Consider the following 22,800-nt stretch of genomic DNA (forward strand, 5'->3'; position numbering starts at 1 on the left):
TGATTTTGTCACCTGTTCATATATCAGGATATTGGAAATGAAATATTTCTGTTTGTAATACCATAGCCAGGAGAGGCAATGTACTCTCTTTGGAATCAAGGGACCTGAGTGTGAATCCTGACTCTGCCCCCTTCCCAAGAAGTGTATTGGTAGGCCTGTATAGAGCAGAAATGAGTCAAAAGGCCACGTCTCATATTTGCTGGCTGTGTGAGCATGGACCCCAGTCCCTTCACTGGCAAAGTCTTCCTCGAGAAGGTGGGATTAGACCTGGGCCCTGAAGGAAGCCAATGGGTAGAGATAGACTTTATGGGCATGCCCATCAGTCAAGGCAAAGGGATAGAGCTGGAAGATGGAACATGGTCTGTGAGGACTGGGGGCAAGATCAGTGTGTGAGGTGTAAAAGGATAGCTGAGGACTGTGGTGGAAATGAAGTGTGAGAAAAATGGAAAGGCAGGAAGGGGCACGTGGGGATGGATTGGGAAGGTCCAATCCCTTCACTTTACAGATGGGGGGTAGGGAGGACTTGGTAGGGAAGGAGGTGATGAGAGGAAGGTGGTACAGCAGCTGAGGGGCCTTTCCCAGAATCTTTCCAAAAAACATGACAAGGGTGAGGAACCTGCAGCCTTGAGGGCACCTGTGGTCCTCTACATCCTCAAGTGTAGCCCTTTGACTAAATCCAAACTTCACAGAATAAACCCCCTTCATAAAAGAATTTGTTCTGTAAAACTTGGACTCAGTCAAAAGGCCGCACATCAGGGTCTATCCAAGGGGTTTTGTACAAGGCCTTGTGCTTACTGAGTCCATGCAGGTACAGTTGACCCTATCCTAGGCACAGTGAAAGCTGTTAAGAGGAGACAGAAACAACATGGACCCCACCACTAAGGAACTGTCCATCTAGCTAAGGGTACAAGATGGTGGGAAGGTTGGAATCAGTCTGACAATGTAAGTAACTGCCCTGTGCATAAGGGCACTTAATCATGCTCATTGGATTGGAGAGGTGAATTTCAGCTCCCCATTGTGGACTGGGAACTGGGAAGAAGTACTTCTGGAGGGAGCCAGAGGAGAAGGAGATCTGAGTGCTCGTCAAGGGAGGCTTCTGCTGGGCCCAGCAGATGGGGAGGATGTGGCTAGAACCAGGTGGGTCTGGGAAGGATTCACATCTAATTTGCGTGGAGCACCTCTCAGGTAGTTTCCATTAAAGTTAGTTTCCTAAGTCAGTTCTTTTTAAGAAAAAGTTTATTTTCCCCAAACAAAAATGGTCCTAGAAAAGCCAGATCCAAAAACAAGCCAAATGAACATTCGTTAGTTCTTAGCTTTCTTTCGTTTTCGTGATCTCTAATGAACTCTGAGTCTGTACAACCAAAAATGGATGCTGCTGAGACTGGGGAAGGATGTGGGTAGCCTCTAACCTCTGTCCTAGCCTCTCTTCTCTCTCTTCTTAACCTCACCAGCCACCACAGGCTCAACGATCATCTCGATGCAGATGCCTCAGCCAGGTCTCACATCAGCAGCTGTCCAGGGACACTTCTAAGCACCTCACACTTAACATATCCCGAACTGAATTCGCTCTCCTTTCCTCCAGATCCAGTCCTTTTCTGAATGTTCTTACTTCTGCATAGGGTGCTACTTCTAGACTCCAAGTTTGGCATCCATGATGTGTTCATCATAAGAACCATAGCCACAAAGTGCCTCAAGGTTTAAAAAGCCTTTACATTCTTTCTTATCACACCTACCCTAGGAGGTAGGTTCTATTATTATCCTCATTTTACAGATGAGGAAACTGAGGCAAACATTTTTTTAAAGTGACTTGCCTGAGGTCATATAACTTGTAAGTGTCTGAGGCAGGATCTGAATCCAGGTCTGCCTGACCCCAGATCCAAGTTTCATAGCTCCCCCTGAGCTTTTCCCTCTCACTCCCTCCTGATACCTAATCAATCACCAAGTATTGTTAGTTCTACTTTCACAGTAGCTCTAACATGTGTCTCCTCTCACCTCAGCACCAGTAGCCAGTGGGTATCTGCCTGCCTCAAGTTTCTCCCCACTCCACTCTACCCTCCACTAAGCTACAAAGGGATTTTTCCTTACCACGCCACTCCCTACTCAGTGAACTCCTCCCCTCCCCTCATAGGCTCTAGGGTAAATCATAAGCTTGCCTTCCATTTGGAATTTCAGGCTTTTCTTAACTTGACCCCTCTTTTCCCTTCTGGGCTTATCCATGACTCCCCCTCACACACTCCACTGGCCTCCATCCTCACTGTTCCTCCGGTATAACTCTTCATCCCCCAACTCTGGGCTTTGGTACTGGCTGACCCCTGCCCAAGTGCATGTCCTCTCCTCACCTCTGCTTCTTAAAAACTGTAGTTTCCATCAAAGTTTGGTTCAAACCCCAACTTTCTAGATCTTTCTTGATGCCTTGCCCCCAACTCCAGTACCCCACCATCTACTTTGTATTTACTTCTCCTGCATTTGGCATCTACTTATGTGTGCATGTCATCTCCTCCAATAAAGTGGAGTCCCTGGAGAGCGGGGGCTGTCTTTTGGTATCATCCCCAGAGCCCTGTCTTGTGCCTGGCACAGAGTAGGTGCTTACAAAATGTTTGTTTACATGATTATAATCATCTTTTTCATTCCTGCCTAAAATCAAGGGATTTTTCCATCTAGCCAAGAGAACAGGACATGAGACAGTTAAGGAACAAAGCGATAATCTGATTGAGTTCTTGGTATGTGTGTACTTAATAAATGCTTATTGAATCAGAGGGCTGACTTGCAGCACCAGACTGTGCAACATTAATGTTAGCATGGGGAAGAGCCCTGGGCTTTTCTAACCACCAGGCACTTCATAAGCGTCAGGTTTTTTTTTTAAAGAAAGGACAAATACTGGGTGAAATCAGTCCATTGATAAGCATTTATTAAGCATCTGCTATGTGCCAGGCTTCATGGGAAGTCTGGGGGATTCCAAGAAAGGCAGCAGACCATCCCTGCCCCCAAGGAGCTCTGTCTAATGAGGGAGACAAAATGCAAGCCACCAGGTACAAACAAGCTATAGCTCAGATAAAGAGGAAGTGATCAGCATAGATGGAAGTCATTAGAAGTAAGAGGGGTTGAGAAGGGATTCCTGTGGGGTGTGAGAGGCAGAGGAAGTAGACCTCTGTTCTTCTCCACAATTGCCACTGACTTGCTGGGTGACCTTGAGCAGGAGTCTGTCCATCGCCGGGCCTCAGGTCCCTCCGCTGAACAATGACCAGGTTGGACCAGGTTGGACCAGGTGTAGGTGAAGGTCCCCTTCCAGCCCTGGAATTCCGGGGCTCAGTGGGCCTAGGAAGAGCCTCTTCTCTGCAGTGATGTTTCTTCACCATGGAGGGTATGCCTTGAAGCTGCTGCCAAAAAGACAATCCTTAATCTCATTTCTGATGTTTCTCACCAGATTGAATGAGGTATTTATTTTATTCAACCTTTCTTCCAGAGACTTTCTAGATTTCAGGAAACAGCTAGGTTAGGGAGTGTAGTGGTTAGGGAGTGCAGTGGATAGGTCCCTGGACTTGAAAACCTGGGTTCAAATCCTGTCTCAGACACTTACTAGATGTGTGACCGTGGGCAAGTAACTTGACTGCTGTTTGCCTCAGTTTCCTCATCAGTAAAAAATGAGAGAGTTGAACTTGACCTCTGAGATCCTTTCTGGCTCTAAGTCTGCAGTCTTAGCAGTCTGTGAAGTCTGACTCTGCAGATGCCTCCTTGCCTGGGTCTTTCCAGACCTTTGATTCTGATGAGTTCTCAGCTTGTCTTCTCACCCTCTGTATTGATTAGACTTCATAGCCCCATTTCTGTGCCATTTTCTGATCATTGATTGAGTGAAGACAGCCCTGGATGGGACCTTAGGCACCCCCTAGTCTCACCCTTTCATTTGGTAGATGAGAATACTGAGGTCCAGAGAGGACATGATCCAGAGAGAGCATCCTAGGATTTTGAGTTATAGGGACTGTTAGCCATCAACCCTTTCTGAGTCCCAGAGAAGGGAAGGGACTTGTCCAAGGTAATGTAGCCAAGTATGGACTTGAGGCCACATTCTCTGACACCAGATTCTGGGGTGACAGGCCTTCCGTTCAGCTCCCAAGTCAATACTCTTGATTGCATTACATTGGCTGTGTAAGATGAGGCAGCTCAAAGGAAATTCTCTCTATTTCATGGTGTGTTGGGAGTAGGGGTAAAGTTCCAGGAATGGAGTAGGCTTTCAGATGAGCCTTGAGACTTTGGACAGGCAGAGTTGGGAGGAAGAGAAGACATGGGAATGGGATTATGTATAGCTCTGTCTGTCTGGAGCATGAGAAAAAATCCATCAAGCTATATTGGGGCATGGCAACCAGTGACCTTGAAGGCTGTGCTGAAGAATTGGAACTTTACTGTATGTCTAGGAAAAATGATGAGTGATGGAGGGAGCCAAGAATGAAGGTGGTTGCACACACCTGATCCCTGTTGTTGGAGGGGCCAAGGCTGGTGGGGATCACTTTAACTCAGGAATTCTGACCCACAATAGGTGATAACACCAACATGGTAAGCCCTTGGAGAGCAGACAGCTGCTGGGCTGCCTAGGGAGGGGAGAACCAGCTCAGATCAGGAAAACTGAGCCATTCAAAACTTCCGCACCACACAATTGGTAACAAGATTAGACCCATGACTGACTACTTCACTTCCAGCCTAGGCAAAAATCCAAGTTTTTTGAGTAGGGGATATATTCAGATCTGGCCTATGACACTTACTAGCTATGTGACCCTGAACAAGTTGTTAAACCCTGTTTGCCTCAGTTTCCTCGTCTGTAAAATGAGCTAAAGAAGGAAATGACAAATCACTCCAGATCCAAATAGGGTCACAAAATGTTGAACATGACTGAAAATGAGGCTAAATATATGTTTCACTTGCCCTCTCAATTTCCTGTTCTGTTTTGTGTGACATAGAGACTCACACTTTCCTTCTGCCCCTACATAAGTAGGCTTTTTTCCCCCTCTTCATTATTTTTCCCTGGTAGGCTACATGTGGGGGCAGGATGGTGAGCCATTCCAAAGCCTTTGCTAGAGGAGCTAAAAGAGATAGGTTTGTTGAAAGTTAACTGCAGCAATGTATCTAGAATGATGACTCATGGTTCAAGCCTTCTGAAGACCTTCCAATGGAGACTTGAGTCCTGACTACAGCTGCCATGATTCCATGTTCCACTCTGAGCTACCAAATGGTTTGAGTTGGTCTTTTTTTTAATCTGCTAGAAAGGGGTCAGAGTTGGGGAAGACATGTAAGGAAATAAAATGAAAGTGAAGAATTCCTCTGGGACAAGTTCTTATAAATGGAATATCCCATACAAGGTCATTGCTAGACTCCACAGATGTGAATCAAGATAAAAATTCACCAAATTTATATTAGGTGCCTACTATGTTCCAGGCTCTATGCTAGGTTCTGGGCACATAAAGATAAAATAGTCCCTTCCCTCAAGAAGCTTCCCATCTATTGGGGAAACCCAACATGAGTTCAGGTTATCAACATGCAAAATAACAAGTCATAACAAGGGAAAGCAAATTAAAATCCAAGACCCATCTACTAGAGGGCCCTGGACTTTATCTTGAAGGGAGGGAGGACTTTCTAGACCTGGAAGTAAAGCTGAAGATGGGCCAGCTTAGGTCAGTTTGGCTGGAATGGAGAATGCATGGAAGAGAGGCATAGGAAATAAAATTGGAGGAGTAGATGGGAGCCAGATTAGAAAGAACCTCACGTGATAAGATGAGGAATTTGTATTTGATGTTAGAGCAAGGTTTCCTAACTAGGGGTAACGCAGTCTCTTAGAGGGATCCATGAACATGGAAGGATAAGAATTACGGTCTTCATTTGCACTAACCTCTAGTTGAAATTTAGCATTTCCTTCAATTATTTAAAAACCTTATTCTGAGAAGGAATCTGTGGCATTCACATGACTACCAAAAGGGAGAGTCTCGGATTCCCAAAAGGTTAAGAACTCTTGTCTTTGAGACAATAAGGAGCTACAGGTGGTTCCTGAAAGAGGAGGGAGATATCACAGACTTAGGGCCAGCAGGAACCTTGGTCATCACCTATTCCAGAAGATCCGGGTTCAGATCTTGCATGGGACTTTAGTCAAGTCACTGAATGTCTTTGAGAAGAACATAGCTGGTCAAATTAGATTTGTTGGTGCTACCATTTTTGTGGGCTATGCTTTTGTGTCCTTCTAGAAAAGAAGGATGTTCTCACTAGAGAGGAAATTTGGTATAGCGGAAAGAGAAGAAACTGAGGGGTTTGGAGTTTGGAGTTGGGTGTCTCCACCAGCTCTGGTTCTGTGATCCCGCAGTCCCTTCATTTGCAGATATGGACATGGAAGAGGTGAAAGTCACACAGATAATGACAGAGTCAAGATTCCAAACCAGCCCTTCCTCCTTCAGTGTTCTTTCCTCTGTCCCTATCTGCCTCTCTATTAGGAACACACCTCTTCTTTAGAGGGACATGAGAGTACAGTCTACAGGAACCATGGCCAATAAGTCTAATATTTCCACTTACTGCTCTTCTTTGCCAAGTTTCTATTTCCATCTACACATTTTCCATTTTTCCCATTTGATGGACATTTCAGCCCCCACCTGCTGAACCATTTCCCGTTATCGGGCGTATGCTTGTATACACATGCTTGCTGCCATCTGCACCATCCATGTAGATTGCAGCCATGTTGTTTTAGCTGTTGCCAATTAAGACATTGGATTGTTTTTTTCTCTCTGGCTCATTTGCCTGGCCAGCCTCACTCCTGTACTCTCATGATGGCCCTGAAATGTTTTCTCATTCCAAGGATCACCCATGGGGCTAAATGTTTGTGGGTTTGGTTCAGTGCCATCTCAGCCTGTTCTCAGCTCTGTATGGCACTCCAAGGTTGGCCCTTCATGACACTCCCAAGAGCAGACTATCTATCCATCAGGAGGGAATATTTTTCCCAATAGGGAGAGATCTGCCCATCTCCATCCCTGCTCTCTTACTGGTCCCAATCTTGACCAACAGCAAAGTTTTACAAAATCCCTTCCCAAGGCTTGGTTGCATGTGCTACCATGACTGAGGATCACAGTAGAGCTGATTGATTAGAGTGGGACTGGGCCTTTGGTAGCCCCCGTACTTTCAGCCGAGGCAAGCTAGGGAGACTCAGAAAAGAAAAGAAAAAACACACTTGTTCAGAGGGTGGGAATTGAAAAGGGCAGGCTCTTAATTTTAGCAAGTGAAAGTGTTATTTCAAATGTGCTTTTCAGCTTTTTCCTTTCCCCCACCTCCACTCCACTGAAGGCCCCCTCACTGTCCTAGAAACTGAAACTGTAGAGATGCCTTGTGACTCAGTGTACTTCCTGCCATCTCTCTCATGCCTGTGGTGAGATGCTTCTAAGCATGGCTATAGAATGGCCCTTGGCCCATGGTCCTGGGCATGACCTTTTCTCACATCTCTGTGTCCTTTCCCCAGGACCAGCAGGAGTCTCAGTGAGGTGTGGCAAGTGCAAGGCTCACAGAATTTTCTAACCTCAGAGAGTCTGAGCCAAAGCAATTTTTGTGGATGGGCTGATGATGCTTAAGATGTTAGAACCATAAAATGTTGGGACTAGAAAGGATCTTAACTATCATCCAGGCCAGCCTTGTCATTATACATATGAGGAAACTGAGGCCTGGAGGTGCAGATGGCTCTTTGGTAGGTCAGCATTTGCTCCTGGGTTGGCTCCCAGTTTTAAGGAGCTTGCTGTGACATTATTAGAGAGTTCACAGAATTTTTTTGGAATTGGAGATGATCTGTGTGACCTCATGTCCAACTCATATGTGAACAGAAGTTCCCTCTACCACGTATGTGATCAGGGATAGCATCATATGTTGACTTGAAGGTGTCGTGGTGAAAGTAGTGGACTGGGAGTCAGAAGACCTGAGTTCAGATCCTATCTCAGATCCTTATGGCCTATATGACTTTGGGCTTAGCCTTTTGAGACCTGTTTCTTCAGCTGTAAAATTAGACAGAGGAACTCAGAGGTCTGTAAGATACCTTCTAGCTCTAAGTCTATGATCCTGAAATGTTAGTCAATGGTGCGCAAGCATTTATTAGGCATCTAGTGTGTGCCAAGCCCTGTGCCATGTGCTGGGCATACAAGAAAGGGAAAAGGCAGTGCCTGCCCTCAAGGAGCTACCAGCCTAATGGAGGAGTTGACAGGCCAGCAAGGCCACCATTTTGCTCTCATTGCCAGGGAGCTCCTCCTTAGCTCAAGCCTTCATAGCCTCCTTTGCCTCCCACCAACCATTGGACTGAACCCCCTCCACAGTCTTTGAGATACTTGAATGTGGCTATCATGCCCTGGATCAATCTTGCCTTCTCCCTAGTTCCTGTAGCCAGCCACCCATGGCATGAGCCCAGGGTCCTTCACCATCCCAGTCACCCTCCTGTGAGTCCCTGTCCTCAAATCATGGTGTAGACTCTTAATCCACTTTCATATTTGCCAAGGAGAATATACGTTCTTGAGGACAAGACCTGTTTCTCATTTTGTCTTTGGGTCCAACTTCCTCAATAATGATTGCTGGATGGGTGGCCCAGCAACTCCTGAGATGTTGACAACAAAGATCTTGGAATCCCTGTGGGGTTGACAGGCAGGTAAAGTCACAGGAGAAGGGGGAAGGAGGTGTGTGCACTGACCTATCTAGAGCCTGCATTCATCTTGTGGCTGCAAAGACTTCTGGGAAGCTCAGGGAGCCTTCTCTCAGCAAAGTTCCTTTTGAATGGCCTCCACTCTTTAGGGAGAACTTATTTCCTGGAAGTGAAGTCTAGTTGGTCCCTTGGCTTTCCTCCCTCAGCCTCTAGTGTGGCCCAGTATGGTGTCATGGATTCCAGATGTAGGCCATGGTGCCATGACTCAGTATGTGCAGGTGAACCCTTAGCCTAGCACATGTGGCAAAGATGGTACAGGGACCTGATATCCCCAGTCCATAGTAGGCACTTGACAAATGTCTGTTCATGGAGTCTTCTGCCTGTTTGTGATCAGACGGATGAGACTAGGAGTGCAAGGAAGTCTGAGGCTTTGGATTGTTCAGTGCAGGGAGCTTGGTCTGCCTCCTATCCCCTCCACCACAAAAGATAAAGAAGTTTCAGTCCAGGCATGCTTTTTTTTTAATCTGTTGGACTCTGCTTTTGCTTTTAATGTTTTAATGAATTTTTTTTCCAGTTTAAAGCATTTTTTTTAGTAGAAAGCAATTTTTCTTACTAGTACCTACCTATGTGAAGTACATACTGCAAACATCATCCTGCTCCATTTTACAGATGAGCAAACTGAGACTTGACAAGGTCAAGTGACTTACCCACAGTCATGTGGATGAGGGGTTCCAGAGCCAGGACTCCAGGCCCTCCCATTTCCCCCACCTGCCTTGTAGCAAATATGGATAGTCAAACATAAGCTTCCCACACTGGCCACAAATTTGTGTCTCATTCTGTATATTTAGTCCCACCACCTTAACAGACTGAAGGAGCCAGTTATACTACTATGCCCCTAGGTAAAAATTAAGAGTCAGAAATCACAGCTGATTTTACAAACAGCAGAGTGGTATGATGAAAAGACTGTAGCTTGAAATCTTGACTCCTGACCATATGTGTGGTTGTGGGCCAGTAACTTAGCCATGCGAAATCTCAGTTTCCCCATCTGTAAAATGGGACATTGTTGGAAAAGTGTTTTATAGTTCTTCCAGTGTGATGTTCAGTAGCTCCGTTCTCTCTACAGCCCCCTCCTCTCCAGAGTTCTAAACTTGGAAGGGAGGCACATTAGGGCTGAAGCCAGCAGGGCCGAGTGTCTGTGGACCTGAGGCTCCATCTACATCCCATACCCAAACATTAAGAGAATGGTATGTCATACATTTTTGTTGGTACGTTCTTAGCAGTGGTGTTTGGGATGAAACGTTGGCTGTGCGCTCACTATCAATATCGTTAGCTGTAGATCAAGGAAGCCAAGGGTTTCTCAGATGACTTCAGGTCCATGATGTGCATCTCCTGCTTGGCCAACATCCTGAGAGTGTGGTGGGGTTTATCCTCACTTTCATATCTCTGGGCTCATCTGTGGCCCACCAGGTCTTCAGACTGATATCAGTAATGGTTTTGTGTTTTTGTTTGTCTCATCAATTTAGCGTTCGATCAGCTTCCGCAGCGACAGTCGCCCCGACATCCTCACCCCACGACCCTGGTCTAGAAATGCGGCTCCCGCGAGCACCAAGCGAAGGGATAGCAAGCTATGGAGCGAGACCTTTGATGTGTGTGTCAACCAGATGCTTACCTCAAAGGAGATCAAACGCCAAGAGGTAGGATCCTAATTAGACCTGGGCAGATCAGTGCGATCACGCAAGTGGAACTGATTACTGTTGGGACAGGGGGGTTTCTGCCCCAGGCTTGCATCCAGGCCTTGTTGCGAAATGCTCTCCCCATTTCTCCATCCTGGGATGACTCTTGGTAGATCAGAAGAAGGCGCACCATGCAGGGAAACAGATATGTGAAACTCTGAACTTCCCCACACAAATAAATGAGCCCAGGCTCTGCATTGCTCCTTCAGAAGAAAATAGTGAGTTCCCTAAGTGCATTAAAAAATTTTATTTTTAAGAAATTTGATCATTATCACTTAACACATGTATGTCCTAAAGCGAAGAAATAAGAGCATGGTAGAGAGAGAGGGCTGGAAGTAGGGAGGATATGGGCTCACTTCTCCCTCCCCCACCTGCACTTCCTGTTTTGTATGATCTTGGGCAAAACACATTCCTGGGTGTCTGTTTCCTCATTGGTAAAAGAAAGGGACCAGACCTTCAAGGAGGCCTCCGTGGGCCCTTCCAGCTCCTAACAGGACCTCTTAGTGCCCTCTTTCAGTCTCTGCTATGATCATCATCATCTAAACTGAGATAGCACTTTAAGGATTGCAAAACATTTTGCATATATTATCTCACTTGGGCTTTCCATAATCCTAGGAGGTGGGTGTTCATATTATTGCCATCTTATAGATGAGGCAAACCGAGGTGAAGTGACTTGCCCAGGGTCACAGAGAAGCTGGACGAGCAGCGAGACAGTCCCTGTCTTAGCAGAGAGAGGCAATGGGTTCTAGGTTCACAAGAAAGCATCTCATCTGCAGATACAGTCAAATCGTGGACCAATCTGTTTAGCCACTTTTTTTTTCGAGTTTCAGTGGGGGAAGCATTGGCAAAGTAATAGTATTATTTTTAAAAGGCATCAAGAAAAGCCTGTGTTTAAAAATAAAGGGGAGCCTTAGTGAGGCTTCCAAATATAGCAGTGAAAGATGCCCCAAAGCTTCGGGAGGAGATCAGGTTTTCTAATCGGCTCATTTCCCAGTTGATTTCTTCCACCCTCATCTAGATTGGGATTTTCAGGGCCCTCGCTGGGTTGGGGTAACGGGCAGAGCCCTAGACTTGGCACTGGGAAGACTTGAATTCACAGCCTGCCTCCGACATTGATCAGATGGGAGACCCTGAGCAGGTCACTGGGCTCCTCTGTGACTCAGTTTCCTTCTCAGTAAAATGAGGTGGTTGGACTCCATGGACCCTCTAAATAAATGGTCCCATGAGGATCAAGCTACACTTGCTGACTGCAGTGAGAGATGGCAGAATTTTCTGGGAAAGACCCTGGTTTTGGAATGGATGGTGGTGCAGTATGGTCCAGTAGAAAGCACCCAGGCTCAGAGATAAGAGGACAGGAGTTCAAATCCACTTTTGGTGCTTACTCACTACATGTGTGACCTTGGACAAGCCTGGGCCTTGTCTGGACCTCAGTTTCCTCATTTGTAAAACAGCAGCACCTGTGCATACATCGCCTACCTTACAGGGTTATTGTGAGGACAGTGTTTTGTAAACCTTAAAATGCTGTGCAAATGTGACGGTGATGCCCATGATTCTTCAAGAGAGGTTGCATCTCGGGTTAGTATGGATGCGTCAATAAAAATTAAATGACCTCCCCGGATGACTAAGTGGACCCTTGACTGAAATACATTTCCCTTCTTTTTGGGGGGAGGAGAGCAGGAGGGTGAGACCTGCAGTTTCTTTTGCTTAGGAGCTCCCAATGTGTAAACTCCCTTGTGTGTGCAGAAGAGCACACTAAAGCCAGTACATTCCTGAAAAGGAGCTGGTGTGAGATCCACCTAGTTAGTAGTGACCAGAATCTGAACCCTGGCCCTGCTGCTGAGACCTCACATTACCTCAGAGTTGGGGCATTTTGGGTCCAGACTTGTGATTTCATCAGTATAAGGCATTTTTGTGTGAGGAAACACCCTCACCCATGCCCTGCAATTTATAGACGTACAGAGCTGCTGGGGCATTGAGAGGTGACAAGTGTCAGAAGGAATTCATGAACCCAGGTCTCTGGCTCTGCCTACTGCACTGCACTGCCCTGTTTTTTCTAAAGTCTATGCAGTTTCCCAAGCACGGAGTGCAGGATCGAGGTGGGAAGGGAACCAATATTTATTAAGGGCTTTCTATTTGCCAGGCCCTGTGCAATATGCTTTATAAATATCATTCCCTTTGGAGACTCTTTAGCAGTGCAGGTGGTTGGGAAAAGTGGTATGGGGGGTTCTGAGGGAGCCAGAGAAGCCTCCCTGGAGGACTGTAGCCCTGCTTCGTACAAAGGCAGTTTGTGAATTGGACTCTCAGGATGGAGACAGCCAAGGGGACAAACCATTACTGTGTTTTCTTTTTACTCGCTCATGCTTAGCTTGTTTGGGGAGCCTTAGAGCACTAAGTGACCCTGGGATCCACCTAGGTCTACGGCTCACAAATTATGGAGAAGTGGGCACCCATGCTGTGCTGAGTGCCCAGGGAGGACAGCCACTCAACGGCCCTGGTTTCTGGGTACTGCCACCTGCCTAAATCCCAGAGGGAAGAGTTTGGGTGGCCACCCTGCAATTGGCCAAATCCACCACTTTGGAATCAGCCCCAACCACAGCTGAGATGTCTCTCAGCTGTTTATTTACAAAGGCCCAGGAGCCAGTCTAGCGACCGTGGTGATACTGGCTAAGTACAGTGTGTGGCTTAGAAATGAAGGGTTTTGTTTGGTCTCATAATCAGAGGTGGTTAGAGCTAAAAGGGGCCTTAGAGGTTTTCTAGCCCCATTCCCCTCCTCCCATTTTACAGATGAGGAAGTTTTGGCCTAGAGTCTGAAGTCTCTCACATACACTCTCAAGCCAGTGAACATCTATTCAGTGCCTACTGTGTGCCTCTAAGTTCTGGGAATACAGAGAAAGTAAAAAAGACAGTCCCTGCCCTCAAGGAATTCCCAGGCTGATGCAAGAGACCACGTGGGAGCAACTGTATATAGACAAGATCTGTATTTAGGATAAAGTACAGATAGTTAGCCTTAAGGAGGTTGGTGGAGGCTTCCTCTAGAAGCAGGGAGGGCCAGTGTTCAGCTAGGATTTGAAGGAAGCAGAGAAGCCGAGATGAGGAAGGGAGAGGTCTCAGGTCTGGGGGACAGCTGGGGAAGATACCCAGAGGCAGAATCAGGCACTAGATTTGGAATCAGAGACTGCCCTGGAACCCAGGAGTCCTGACCCCCATACAGGTAGGAAGAGAGATGAAATGAAAGCACCCTCAAATTGCCTTTTTTTTCTCTTTCAGGCAATATTCGAGCTTTCCCAAGGAGAAGAGGACTTGATAGAGGACTTGAAATTAGCAAAGAAGGTATTTAAAAAAGAAAAGTTGAAATCTCTTGGCTATTTTCACATCGACTTATTTTTTCTTTCTTATTTCTGAACGGATCTGAGACAGATGTGAGAGCACATTATGACTAGGACAGTCGCCCAAAGAGCAGAAAGGGCCCCTGGGCCTCACACCGAGGCCTTGTGGGAGGAAGAGCTAAGCACCCCATAGGCTGCACCCACAGGAAAACAGCCTCTCCAGCAGGGGTCAGGGGGAAATGTGGTTTAATTCCATAACTATATGTAAGATCTGGCATATGGCCCAGTACTGTGGATGGATAGTTGATGGGAGTGGGGAGAGAGAGAGATGAGTAAATGGATGGATAGTGGATGAGTATATGAATGGATAGATAAACAAATGGAAAATGGATAGATAAAACAACAGATAGTGGATAGCAAATGGATATATCCATCCAGACAGACAGATGGATAGTGGATGGATAACTGGATAAATGATAGAACATGCATGGATGGATAGATGGATAGATGGATAGTGGATAGTGGATAGTGGATAACTAGATGGATGTGGATGGGTAGATTCTTCCTTCAAAAGTTAACTCTCATCCTCCTTCCTTTCCATTCCCACTCTAGGTAAGTGGGAATGGAGAGAGCAGAAGACCTGATTTCGAATTCTGCCTTGGCCACTGACTGTTTCCATGGCCTTGGACAGTCACCTTTCCTCCCTGGGGCGCAGTTTCCTCCACCAGGGGTTTGGACTAGGGAACTTCTGGTCTGACATATTTGATCCCTTGTCCCTGGACTATTATTATAGTCTCCTCTTAACTGAGGTTACTGCCACCCGAGTCTTCCCCTTCTCTGTCCTTACAGATTGGGATGATTGAGCTAATCTTCCCTGGGAACCCCATCCCCCTTTCAGTAACTCCCCATAGCCTGCAGAATAAAGTTCATATTTCTTATCTTGGCATTGACTGCCCTCCACCATGAAGTGCCTCTCATGGAACCTTAGTAGGGCCCATAGGGGTCAATTCTAATGTCCTTGCAAGCTCTCCAGCCAGTCCAGCTTCTCTGTGAACCCCTAAGAGTTGGGGACTCACTCCATTATAGCCTTATCTCTAGCTACTCCTCTCCTTCCCAGCCTTCCCCACCTAAAAGGGAAGCCCTCCCTTTTTTCTCCTTGTCGCAGTGATCATGTGTCTGGTTCACGGAGCCATGAATGACTCACGTCTTCAACTGAGTGTAACATTGCTTCTGTCATGACCTTCAGCCACCCTTTAAATCTTTTATTGTTGTCTGACTTTCCACTTGTCTCTGGGATGTTTTGTTAGCTGAGTGTATCTTAACCAAAAAAAAGAAAAAGTTTAATAGGACTTTTTAATAAATGTTTTTCCCTGGATTTTAATTGTATCCTTCTCTCTCTCACCTTGCTCTCACAGGCTTATCATGACCCCATGCTTAAACTCTCCATAATGACAGAACAAGAATTAAACCAGATTTTTGGAACACTGGACTCTCTAATCCCTCTGCATGAAGGTGAGGCTTGGTTCCCCAGATGAGTCAGGGCATGTAGACCTAATTAAGTAGCGTTAGAACCAATCCAGAATTGGTTATGTAATAATGTGAGTAGCCAAGATCTTCCGCCCATCGGCATTCATCTCAGGATGTGTAACAAAGACATTTTCCTTTCTCTTTCCTCAACTCTAGACCTTCTTAGCCAGCTTCAAGAAGTTAGGAAGGCAGACGGATCTACCGAGCATGTCGGCCCAATCCTGGTGGGATGGGTAAGAAGCTTTCTTGACTTGACCATTTTTATTTTTTAATTAGAGTTTCTTTTTACTTATATTATTCCTTTCCCCTCCATAAACCTCTAATGAGCTTCACACTAGGAGGAGAAAATAGTTTTCAAGTAAAAAGATAATATTTATGCTGTTTGTGTATTTACTGTAAATTTATTATTATTAAAGCTATGTTTATCATTAATTACATTATATATAATATACATTATCTTATACATATGTATAGGGATCCTCATTAGAAGCATGAGCCATCTGATATCCACTTTGTGTGGCTTCGCCATCCTTTGGGGGCTTGTACAGTTTCATTTCCTTGGAGAGAATGTAGTCCTTGCAAGATAAAAATGTAGTCTGTCATTCACATTACTTGGACCCCGTCATCTTGGGGACCATTTTTATTTCCATGTAGAAATCTCTACAGAGCTCTAGTTTGATGTGAAGGGAAACCATCAAGCCACCCTGTAGTTCTATAGACACGGGCAAGGCCAATGGCACCATGTAGCTACTTGGTCATCTTAAGCACATCCAGGCTCGAGCTAATTATTTTTGGCTCTTTATCCCCAAGTAATCCATTAGCCACTGAGAGACTGTAATGCTCCAAATGTTTAACGTAAGAGAGCAGAGTATCCCAGTGTCTTGGCAAGATACCTCGAGGGCCATGGGTAGTAATAGAATCTTGTATCCAAGCCTGGAAAGAATGGTAGAGACCTTTGAATCTAGTCTGCCCCTTCCATTTTACAGAGCAGGAAACCCAATCCTAGGAAGACTGAGCAGCTCCAGGTCACCCAGTTGGGGCTCTCTGGTGGGGATGAATAGACTCTGCAGCTAGGTGATGCAGTGGATGGGGTCCCGCTTCCCAGCTGTGTGACCCTGGACACGTCACCTCGGTGCTTTCAGCCTCAGTTTCCTCATGTATAGGATGGGGATGATAATGACATCTACCTCCTCAGGTGGTTGTGAGGGTAATCTGAGTCATGCTAGTCATCATTTATCATCGTGATTATTATGACCAATGACAAATCACCAACAGAAAGGAGCAGGAAAAGGTAGCATCAAAGAGGTGTGGAGCCTGGAAAGGGGGTGGGTCAGTTAGGTGACAGGCCAAGATCCTCTCTGGTGCACTCACATAATGCCAAGAGCCCTGAAGGGGACTTCCAGCATCCTCTGTCAAGTTCAGGTCTCTTCTAGCTCTCAATCCTTGAACCTGTGACACAGTCAAGAGTCCCATGATATATGTTAGCACGCATGGAAGGGTGGTCACCTGCACTGTTGAAGGGCATTGCCCATGTGGAAGAGATCCCATAGCCATTGATGTATGAGACAGAGAAGACATCCTCCCAAAGGAGAACAATCTATTCCCTTCTTCCAAGTTTTTTATCTCTTTAATTCTCAGAGTCTGCAGAGATGGCAATGCTTTGGGCCAAGGGTATTTTCACATGGAAAACATCCAGCCTAGCCCTGAAGGAAGAGGGGCTGGTTCACCACCTAAATTCTGCTATCTAGACCCTAACCAAATTAGCATTTGTTGGCCTGTTACATGCAAGACCCTGCAGGGGTTGTTGGGGGTGTGATGGGCATTGTGTTTAAAGGTTTACTTCTTACTTGTCCTTTTTCGGGATTGTCCTTCATTATTGAGGGACATCATGATCTGACTTGCTCACAGTAGGTGCTTACTAAATAGTGACTGCCTTGAATTGAGTTCGGACTCTTGTGGAGAGCCTTTTCTGCTGTGCTTTGGGAATTCACCCTGAGTCAGTTGTGTCTGAAAGTGACCTGTCTTGGGGTCTCATCAAGGCAAACCATTTTAGTATCAGGACTGGAACGTCTCCAGGCCAACTGGAGACCCAGTAATTTTCCGAGATGAATAATTCAAGAAGCAGTCCTTAATATTTCAGGAAAACTCAATTTATCTTATATTTTTGGGTTTCATTTTAATGTGAGCAGTCCTCTGTGCTCAAACTACTTTCCATGTTAAAAAAAAAAAAAATCTTCCAAAGAACTAGCCTCTTGTGCAAAGAACAGCTCTCCTGATGAAACTTTCTTGACTCATGGATCACTTGGGGTGGGACCCAGGACTCCCTAAGATGGCTTGGTGCTCCTCTCTCTCTTCTACCGCTCAGACCCAGAATTACTGATGATGAGAAGCCACTTTTACTAAAACACCAACGTACTGGTGACTGTCTAGTTTCTTCAAATGTTGGTTTGCAGTGCTAAATCAAAAATAGAGATGCTGTCATATTAGACACATTAGTTTTTTTAATTTAATTTTTTTTATCAAGTCCAACCCTCTTTTTGCTACATGAAGGACTCTCCCATATCTCGAAGCTGTGCAGTAGGATTCAAACTCAGGGTAGAAGTGGGTTAGGCAGCAGCCAGCACACTGCCACATCCATACTGACTATCCAAAGTTTGAGAGGTGGAAGGGGTCTCAACAGCCTCCTGGTCCAAATTCACACCGGAAATCATGGTAACATGCAGAACACACCAGGCCGATCTCTCTTCTAAGTGATGGCCTCTCACATCCCAAAAGATGGCTCTGGTATCCTCCAGTTCAGTCTTCCCTTTTATTAACACCCTCTGAACTGAATCAGATGTCACCTTGATAACTAACTCTGAGGGCCCTGTGGCTCAGCTTTTAAGGAAATTCAGTTCCACTCAAAGTACAAAGCCCTTTTAGCTGTCTGTCTTGTTCCTTCTTATACACTGCCCTCCATCTGCCATCTCTGTGTCTTTGTCCCAATCCCCCAGGCCAGGAGCTCCCCTCCCCTCCCCTGCACCTCTGGGAATCTCTGGTTTCCTTTAGGATTTAACCCTGATCCATTCAGCTCATACCTCATCCCCAGTGTGACCTAGCTTCTCTCTTGTATACATTTTGCATCTACTTATAGAGGGTGAATAAGCATTTTGCTGCAATAAGACTTTGGTGATGCCCTGTCAGAATTTCACTTGTTACCCATTAAAATATAGGTTTCTGTAGGACAAAGGCTGTTTCTGTTTTCTTTTCTTCTTTTTTGTCTTTGAATCCCAGGGCCTGACACGATAAAGACTTAATGCACACTTGTCGGAACAATTGTTTGATCTTGGCAGAGGGGATGCAGAGACCAAAGTGACATTGTCCCTACCCTCAGGAAGCTTCTACCAACATATATCTGAATAATTAAATACAAAATAGATGTCAGGTGAATGAGAGGCAGCCTGGTAGCTTTGGGAAAGATTTGACTTGGAACGCCCGAAGGTGTGGGTTTGAGTCCCAGGCCTGACACATACTTGGGCTTTGTGACCTCAGGCAAGTAACAAGTCCCTTGACCTCTTAGTAATCTGTTCAGTGACTCCCTGAAGAGTAGGTCGCAATCTGCACTGGTGGTGAGAGTTTCTCACCTGGAGTTCCCTAAAGCAATAAATCCCAGGTCCAGTCCCTTTCCCAAAGATAAACCAAATGACAGATTTAGGAGGGCCTTGACACTTTCACGGCAGACACATGGAAGGAAGACCAGAAAGGGCCACTTGGCTGCTATCTGGCCCGTCCAGACATCAAACGGACTGCCCCCAGTGAAGAGAAGCCTGTTAGCAGACCCCCATGAGAAACGGTCCTTCTCCATCTTGTCTGACAAGTTGTGCTGATGTGTTCACGTGGGTGAGAGCTGCAAACACGGGCACATCTGTGTGAGGCCTGGGCTTCTTAACAGAACAAAATAAACAGCTCAGGGAGAAGCCGAATGAGGACAATTTTCAAAGCCCGTTTGACCCGTGAAAGATGGATTTATTTCCTGCCCCTCCTCCACCCCCAAACAGAAAGAAAAAGTGATTTTCTTTTCCTCCTCAAACAAGTGACCTTCTGAGGGGGATGGTGCTGGCTGGATCTTTTTACCCCCAATAGCTCAGTTACTTAACTTTGAAGACATTAAGGACTGGGACACAGGGGAGTTCTCCTAGGCCTTCCACATAGAGGCTTCAAAGTCCTCTGTGATGGAGAGTGTGTCATTGAAGTTAACAGGATCCTAAAGAAGTAACTTTCCAAGTAATTTGAGTCTGATCCTACCCTTTTAAAAGTTCCAAAATAATTTATTAGTTCTCTAGGACAAACTCTTGGGTAATTTAGTTTCTAATGAAATTTTAATACCTGGAGGAGAGACAGGAAACACAGACAAAAAAATAAAATAGGATTGTTCTCTTTCCTCTGCACAAGGTTGATGGGATAGGGCACTGTCTGTCAAAAGGAAAGGCAGCTTCCATTTCCCAAATCTGCCACTTTGACTCCTCTTCTCTCCAGGCTGTGATTTCTCTTTATTTACCCAGTGTTCATATTTCACTTTCACAGATAATTATTTTCTCTCCCTCTTATCTCCTCTTTCTGCCCACCTCCAAAAGAAGAAAAACAAAAATAAAAACCCTTGTAACATACATGCAGAGTCAAGAAAACTTAATTGCGGGCCACATCCAAGTAAATAGATGTGAGCCCATCCTGCTTATTAGAAGGGGATCCTACACTGAGAGCTGGAAGGAACCTTAGAGATCATTTAGTGCAGTTATTTTACAGATGAGTAAACTGAGACCCCAGGAGACTGGGTGATTTAGGCCTAAGCCCACATGTGGCAGTATCAACAATAGGAGATTGGAGCCCAGATCTCGAGATATTGTGCCATGCTGCATCCTCTGTGAAGGGAAGAGAATGAACTGACTAAGCAACCTCTAAGGGCCCTTCCATCTATATTAAAGCCCTGGGGCCATCCGCAGGATCCACACAGTAAGGTTGTTGCAACAGAATTCAGCTAGTACAAACAGGATGTCAGTCTGGGTCCAGGAACTTCCTTTGTTAATATTCACTATAATTTTATATATACGTATATATATATATCACTGTAATTGACTTCCTTTGTAATTCTGTGTATTTTCTATCATGTATTTAAAAACGCTATTCGTGTGTCATTCATGACACAAAAAAAGGTTAAGAATCCTTGATCTAGTGGGGAGGGGAAAAACCCTGTAGTAAAAACAGTCTCCCTCCCAAAGACAAAGGCTGAGTAGATGTAGTTTGAAAAATCCCTCAGGATTTTTTTGGCTAGTAATAAGCACATGTGAATGTTCACACACACACATGCACACCCCCCCCACCCCCCGTATTTTCCTCCCTTTGACTCATACCACCAAACCGGAATGGAGCACCTTGTATATTCAGGGCAAGTCTTGACCCTGTGCTGGCCGCTAAGAGGGGGCAGCTTTCCGAGGCCTAGAAAACACCCCTGATGTACAGATTAAAGTGGGGCCCACAAAGGGGTGAAGTCAGCTCAGCCTCTCGGGTTTGGTGGGCCCAGGAAACAAGCAAACCTGCCAAGTGTGAAAACAGGATTAGAGGCAGACTTGGTTACCATGACAACCTGGCGGGGATAATGGAGATTAATGGTACAATTGGGCAGTCAGCAGTGATGGGGAAGGGGGCTCCCTGGTTAGTTTACATCCTCTAGTTTCTGCTGATTGGTTTCTGTATAATGAAAACACTGGGCATTTCCAGGTCTTTGATAAAAGAGGAAGTGGGAACTAAATGAACAGGGCCTGAGGCCCATTTTAATTAACCTTGATCTAAATTGTAAGTAAGCAAACAGCAGTTGGATGATTTTCTTTCTTTTTGTTTAAAGAGCACCAATTTTCTCCCAACTTTTGGGGGAGCAGTGCCTGAGAAAGTTTCTGTGTCCTTGGTAGCCCTGGGTGGGCCCCTCTTCACATGTAGGCCCCTTGTCACCAAATGTCAAGAGTCTCACTTGTGTCCTCAACAAATAATTGTTTTAACCTGAGTTGGCTGGATTTCCTTTTTAGTGGCAGTCTCTGCACATGAATGTATTTATTCATGGATCAGACATTTATTAATCACCCAGTTTGCCAGGCTCTGTCTCAAGGGTTGGGGATGCGAGAACAAAGACAAAATTCTGGAAATAAGGTGCTAGAATAACCATCGTGTTGAAACAGTGGCCACACCGAATATTTTCTACATTTTTGCTTGTGAAAAATATGATCATCTGTTCAAATTTTCAGCCCCTGGACACACAGTAGGCATTCAAAAAACTGTTGATTAATTGTTTTCATGACAGCTGGAATCTGTTTTAGCTAGATCTCTTTGAAGAAGCCACATATGCTCCTGTATCTTATAGCTTTGTCTTAAGAAGGTACTTTCAGACTGTGAAATGTTATTGAAATGGGTCATCAATCTTGACTGCGACGGTCAGACGCTTGAAAGACCAGCTGTTGTTATGATGACTAGTAGTGGTTGTTCAAAGAAGGATGAGCAAATGTGACAGGGACAGAGGGGAGCATCCATGATGGTGCTGGACCTTGACTCCATGAACATGGCTCTCCTTGAACCAGGAGAAAAGCCCTCTTCAGGTATTTGACAGGTTTATCGCCTGGGAGAGGGACTAAGGGAAATTTCTCTGGCCCTACACTAAGAGTAATAGGTGGGAACAGCAGGGGACATTCAAGTCTGATGTCAGGATGTCAGGAAAAACCTCCTTCCACCCGGCTGCCCTGAGAGAGAAGGAGTGGGTTCTCCCTCACTTGAGTCTTCAGGGTAGAGCCTGGACACCCCCTTGTCAGGTGTGTTGTAGCAGAGATCCTTTTCCAAAGACGGATTTGACTAGCTCCCTGCCAAGACCCTTCCCAATTCCAGAATCCTGTAGCCCTATGATAGAATCCATAAATTCTCCAAAGCTTTCAGCAGCCACAATTATTCGATCACCATCTGTGGAGAAGGAAAGGGCTCATAGCTCATGAGGACATGTTGGGGAAGTTAGCATTTTGTGGGGAGGCAGGGAGATCCACATGCCCAGTGACCTTTGATAAGTCACAGACCTTCATATTAACAGTTATTTCTGGGTAGTTCCTGGATCTGGATTTTCCCTGAGCTCTGCTCTAAAGTTTTTGTACTTCATCATCCCACGGATGCCCACTAACTTCTAGGCTCCTGCTAGCGGTTCCCTGGCGTTTCTCCTCTTTTCTGTTCTGTATCGTCATCAGTGACTTAGGGGAAGGTTATTCATCCATCAATCGCCTAACCAAGTCTATGCAGGACAGAAAACTGGGAAAGATGGCTAATTCATCAAAAAGCACAATCAGAAACCAAAAGATCAATACCTTTTAAGAGGCAAGTCTCTTCAGTGATATGCAAGAGGGATAGCTACAGAGCTGTATACTTGTGTTAAAGAAATTACTTGTTCAAGTACATGTTGAGAAAACACAATTAGGCAATAGCTAGTGGGGAAAAGGGAATTATTCGTACAGTATTAGATCTAGAAGAGTCCTTGAATGCCAGTCACCTCATTGAACCCCCACCCCTGTATGTT

The 22,800-nt window shown here is 45.5% G+C and overlaps 1 protein-coding gene across 11 annotated transcripts in view; it reads left to right on the forward strand.

The window, feature by feature from the left end:
• Positions 1-22,800, forward strand: part of ARHGEF3 (Rho guanine nucleotide exchange factor 3) — a 301,074-nt gene that overhangs the window by 267,500 nt on the left and 10,774 nt on the right. For all 11 annotated transcript variants that reach the window (XM_072598996.1, XM_072598998.1, XM_072599004.1 and 8 more), the window contains 4 exons: positions 10,162-10,332; positions 13,639-13,701; positions 15,113-15,209; positions 15,381-15,457. In XM_072598996.1, coding sequence (XP_072455097.1) covers positions 10,162-10,332; positions 13,639-13,701; positions 15,113-15,209; positions 15,381-15,457 — 408 coding nt within the window. The remainder of the gene's footprint in view (positions 1-10,161; positions 10,333-13,638; positions 13,702-15,112; positions 15,210-15,380; positions 15,458-22,800) is intronic.

This window comes from Notamacropus eugenii, chromosome 3, assembly GCF_028372415.1.
Source record: "Notamacropus eugenii isolate mMacEug1 chromosome 3, mMacEug1.pri_v2, whole genome shotgun sequence".
NCBI classification, from domain to species: domain Eukaryota; kingdom Metazoa; phylum Chordata; class Mammalia; order Diprotodontia; family Macropodidae; genus Notamacropus; species Notamacropus eugenii.